This window comes from Nanorana parkeri, unplaced genomic scaffold, assembly GCF_000935625.1.
Source record: "Nanorana parkeri isolate BGI_ZX_2015 unplaced genomic scaffold, ASM93562v1 scaffold1194, whole genome shotgun sequence".
Lineage (NCBI taxonomy): Eukaryota > Metazoa > Chordata > Amphibia > Anura > Dicroglossidae > Nanorana > Nanorana parkeri.
In genome coordinates this window covers 430163-435149 of record NW_017307462.1, presented here as the reverse complement: position 1 = coordinate 435149, position 4987 = coordinate 430163, and the positions used below count along the sequence as shown (strand labels likewise).

At 45.5% G+C, this 4987-nt stretch overlaps 1 protein-coding gene across 2 annotated transcripts in view; it reads right to left on the bottom strand.

Moving 5' to 3' along the window:
- Positions 1-4043, bottom strand: part of HNMT (histamine N-methyltransferase) — an 11190-nt gene extending 7147 nt beyond the window's left edge. The window contains exons 1-2 of one of the 2 annotated variants that reach the window (XM_018568478.1): positions 4016-4043; positions 1006-1209 (exon numbers count right to left, since the gene is read on the bottom strand). In XM_018568478.1, the coding sequence (XP_018423980.1) occupies positions 1006-1142 (137 nt within the window). In that variant the 5' untranslated portion in view covers positions 1143-1209; positions 4016-4043. Of the gene's footprint in view, positions 1-1005; positions 1210-1295; positions 1385-4015 lie in introns of those variants that run through there. The other variant, XM_018568479.1, reaches the window with a different exon arrangement.
- Positions 4044-4987: the final 944 nt, after the last annotated feature.

Below are 4987 nucleotides of genomic sequence, written 5' to 3'. Positions count from 1 at the left end.
CGCATTGCTGCCCCATCACCCCCTTCTTCTCCCCGCTGTGTCATCAATTCTCCACCACATCACATTCCTCCTGTTGCACCAAACCCCCCACCCCCCCTTGCCCTCTAACCCACTTCTTCTGCACAATTATCATCCTTCTGATGGCACATCACAACCTCTCTGCTGTCAATGTTTGCTTACCTGTTCCATATGTGGGTGGCAGAGGCATAGGGCAGGTTAGGATGATAGACGCAGGTCATAGTGGTATAGACCATTTATATAAGAACTCTAGGGAAATGTTTTCTTAACCTTTGCAGTGGGGCTACCCCTGCACTGCAAGGGTTAAGCACTCATTTTTGCTTAGGGAGATAATAACAATGTTATACTCACCTGAACGTTGGAGCTGGCTGGCTGTTAGCCCGGTCCCTCCAGCTTCTCTCCCCCTCTGCTGCAGTGGTCTATGGTCCAAAATGAATGTTTCGATATTCTGAACAATACCATCAGTTATTAACCATTTTAATTTCTTTAAACCAACGACTTGCACATGAGTTGATTTCGAGCTGCTTTCACTTGCTGCTGACTTGCACAGGGGATTAAAAGCAATCCAGAGACAGCGTTACAAAGCCTTATATGATCGTTTATTGTCTGATTGTTTGTGGGCCCCTCCACGACCCTGTCCTATGCCCTTTGACCAATAATTTGTGTGGGAAAGCCAGCCAAAATAGTTAAACAGTGTGCTTTCCCCCTGAGGAGGCCTGCATACTCCCCCTCCTTTCTTCATAAGCACAACTTGCATGTCTGTATAAAAATCTTTAGCTAGAAAGATCGTTCATTGACCAGACCGTGCATGCATGGCCGCTCACTGTCTAATATTTATACGCAGGCTTAGGCCCGTAATAAAACATCTGACCCTTTCACTGCCATGACAGTGGGATTGTATAGGTATGTGTACCTGTCTCACTGTCACAGAAGAACCCATCTGAGGGAAAGCACCAGCAGTCCGGACATAAGACCCCTATACCATACCTGGACACAATGGCAGCCAGTTTGGTGTCTATGAAGTTCTGCATGCACTGGTGCTCTGTAGAATTCTGCAGGAAGAGGCGGAAGGACTCCACATATCGGCTGTTGTCAGACATCAGGCTCCTCATCCCAGGCTCCATGTTTTCTTCCTCTGCAGCAAGGAGAATGAAAAGCTTCTTGTGTTTGTCTTGGCCTCGGCTCCCGGCCCTGTGTGAGAAATGACAGGATTTCAGTGCTCTGCTGGGCAGATATTAGCTGTGTACAACCGTGTCAGCTTATCACATCTCACTTACTGCTGCTAATATGTTTCTGTGTGATTTTCTCAGTCTGATTTCCTGTAGATTTTTTTTTTTTGTGATACAGAAAAAAGGAAAGAAGGAGGACTACAGCCAGTAGCATAAGAGGTACCCAAGCTTAAAGGGAATGTACAGTGGCTCTGTACATCTTTTTTTATTCTATAATTTGCTTTGCATGTAATGAGTCTATCTCGTATATTAGTTTCACCTTTTAAGTTGCATTAGTGAAATAAATGAACTTTGCACGATATTCTAATTATTCGAGTTTCACCTGTATATCTAGCTATCTAGATATATATATATATATTTAGCAGAGATTTTCAAACTGGAATAAACACTTAAAGTGTAGGTTTCATTGCACCAGCGTTTCAGTGTTGGCCTTGTGAAAGACAGACTGCGGCCACCGAAATGTTGGTATAATAAAACCTACATTTGAAGAATTTACTTCTAAGTGCCTACTGAACCTTTGTGATATACATTGCCTGTCCAAAACAAAAGTCATGTCGTTAAGTGAGGAACTCTATACAGTACTGTACTGCATTAGTACAGTACTGTATAGTGTTGCAGATGTACAGCACCGAACAGTATACTGTACATCGGGCAATAAAATACTTACCGGGACCCGCAGTGAAGAACGGAGGACATCACTTCCGCTGGCGACACGTCGCACAAGGTCGGAGGTCGATCAGAGGTCGGTCGTAAGTGCGAGTGGTCGCAAAGCAGGTAAGTCGGTAAGCGAGGAATGTCTGTACTCTAATATTTCACTGGATCGCTTTTAGTTTTGATTACGGCATGCATTCCAGACCTTAACCCCATTGAGAATCCTTGGGATGTGCTGGAGAAGACTTTAGGCTGGGTTCATACCTGGGCGTTTTTTAGCACTGATCGAAGCTCTGAAAAACGCTCAGCAAGTGAAATCCCATAGTTTCCTATGGGTATGGTTCCCACCTGGGCAAAAAACGCCCTACGCCCAAACAAGTACAGGAGCTTCTTTGGGACATATTTCAGAGCGTATCCATTGGTATTCCCAAGTGTGGCTTGGGGTTAACAAAGCAGTAACCCCGAGCCACACTCGGGACTACAGCGTAGGTCTTACCTTGTCCGCGGTCCCCGCTGTGTCCTCCAGCCGCTGCCCTCTTCCGGGCTGATTACCTTGGGAGCGTCCGCGTCGCAGGGGGGCGGAACCGGCGAGAAGTTTGGAAGTAAAAAAAAAAACGAAAAAAAGATAGAGAAAATAAAGTAAAAAAAATTAATAAATCATACCGCCAGGGAGGTATAAAAACGAGCGTCGAACGCGCGTTTCACTGAACGAAAAAACGTGCTAAAAAACACGCCAAAAAACGCGCCTATAGTAGGCCTAGGTGTGAACCCAGCCTTACACAGGCTGGAAAAGTTTTCTTGGTGAAAAGTTAACTCTGGATGGAAAGGACTCATGATTCCAAAGACCTGACTTGATTTTTCTCTGCTGCAGTTCAGTAATACTTGCAGGGGACATTGTTTTCGAATGGCACCCCAGTCGCGCCTGGCAGGTAGAGCGGTTTCCCGCCGTGATTCCGCCCGTGCGTCCGAATCTGATCGCGGCTTAAACAGCTGTGCGTCGTGTATCGTAAAAAGAAGGTAATTGTACCTTTTTTCTGCGATTGCCGAGCGGATGTCACCCCATTGAAATCAATGGGGCCGCGCGGCAATCGCTGCCTGCCTGGTGCAAGACCGCACGACACCCGGGACCGGGTGTCGTGCGGTGTAGTGCAAGTGTGAACCTAGCCTTAGGCATACATTATGTTAGGATGAATGAGAGGTATTGTCAGTTGACACAGCAAGCTGCTACAGAATTAGCCAGGGACCCTTGCCCTTCAAATTTCTATCATGGGGCCCCATAATTTATATTTATGCCCCTTGAAACTAAATATGTAGAATTCCAAGAACTCCTTGATACCGTTGGTGTGTACAGTTGGTTCCTATCCCAACATTCTCCCGCTGGCGTTGCGTACCATGTAAACAATTACATTTTTACTCTTCTGTATCTTGTTCACTTCTGTAGACCCTTCATGTAGAAAGTGATATGACTGAGCCAAGAAGAGCAATGTATTAAGCAGCTAAGCAATGACACTGTTCATGCATACATGGATGGCAAAAGTGGCAGGCGGGCAAGGAGAAGGCGGGGGGATAAGGCAGAGCGGGAGGGAGGCCAAGTTGCTGCACCATGGGCCTCTAGGTTGTACTTGCCCCCTGGGCTAAAAGTTGCCAGTCAGCCCCTGATGCCCAGGTACAGGACATTGCATGTACAGTGCTGACAGCTCTTTGTCGTGTGTGCTGCTATCCCACCAAACATACAGGTGAAACTCAATAATTTCACTAATGCAACTTAAAAGGTGAAACTAATATATGAGATAGACTCATTACATGCAAAGCAAGATAATTCAAGCCGTGATTTGTCATAATTGTGATGATTATGGCTTACAGCTCATGAAAACCCCAAGAACCCCAAATCCACAACCTCAAAAAAGTAGATTATTACATGCAATCAATAAAACAAGGATTGTACATAGAACAATATCGGACCTCTGAAAAGTACAAGCATGCATATGTACTCAGTACTTGGTTTGGGCCCCTTTTGCAGCACTTACTGCAATTACTTTTGTACGATATTCTAATTATTCGAGTTTCACCTGTATATGTCATACAGAATGTTCAGAAGAAAGCAGAACTCTACTCACCGAACTGGAAAGTTGTGAAGTTGCCGGAAGCTGAACTGAAATGACATGAATGAGGAATTGCAGAGTAATCCCTATTGTCCCGCCTACACATTCCTCTACAGCCATGTGAGCAGGAAGCTGAGCAACGAATGCTTATTGCCAAAGTCTAGTGTGTGCTCAGATTTGTGTGTATGCTAGGGGACACAAATTGCCCTAAAATCCAGGGCATGTAGCCCATTACCCCGCATGATTCTCAGTTTCAGTTATTATTCTGCATGCATGGACTCTGCACAGTGACACTTCTCTTGGTCACACATTCTAAAGTAGCCACACCCATTTTTTTCCTGGGTAACAATGTCTGACCGGCAAAACGTGTAGAATTCAAAGCTTTCTCTGTTCCTGGGCAGATCGGCATCACAGATGGTATGTGCAGGAGAACCGATCTGCCCCGGAACAGCTGATCGGTCCTGAAATCTCACTTCTATCCGACTTTGTATTGCACTTGCAAAGTCAGATAGAAGTGAGATTTCAGGACCGATCAGTTGTTCCTGGGCAGATCGGTTCTACTAAACATACCATCTGCAATGCTGATCAGCCCAGGAACAGCGGAGAAAGCTTTGAATTCTACACATTTTGCTGGTCACACATTTTTACCCCGGAAAAAAATGGGTGCGACTACGTTAGAATGTGTGACCAGTCACACATTCCAACGCAGTCACAATCTGTGATAGAGCACTGGAAGAGCGTTGTGTGGGCGGAGACAGCCCGCGCTGTCACAGGAGGCTGAGCTCTCCTCCCTGCACCGCTACTCAGCTTCCTGTGACAGCGTGTCAGAGAGGAGAGCGGTACAAACACTCGATCAGTGATCGTTGAGTGTTTGTAGATAATTGAGTGATGAATGAATGGGAAGTGATCTACATCCCCTCCTGTCCATTCATAATTGTGGTTATAGTAAACATACTCTGTCCTTTCTCTGTAATAAATCATTATTTC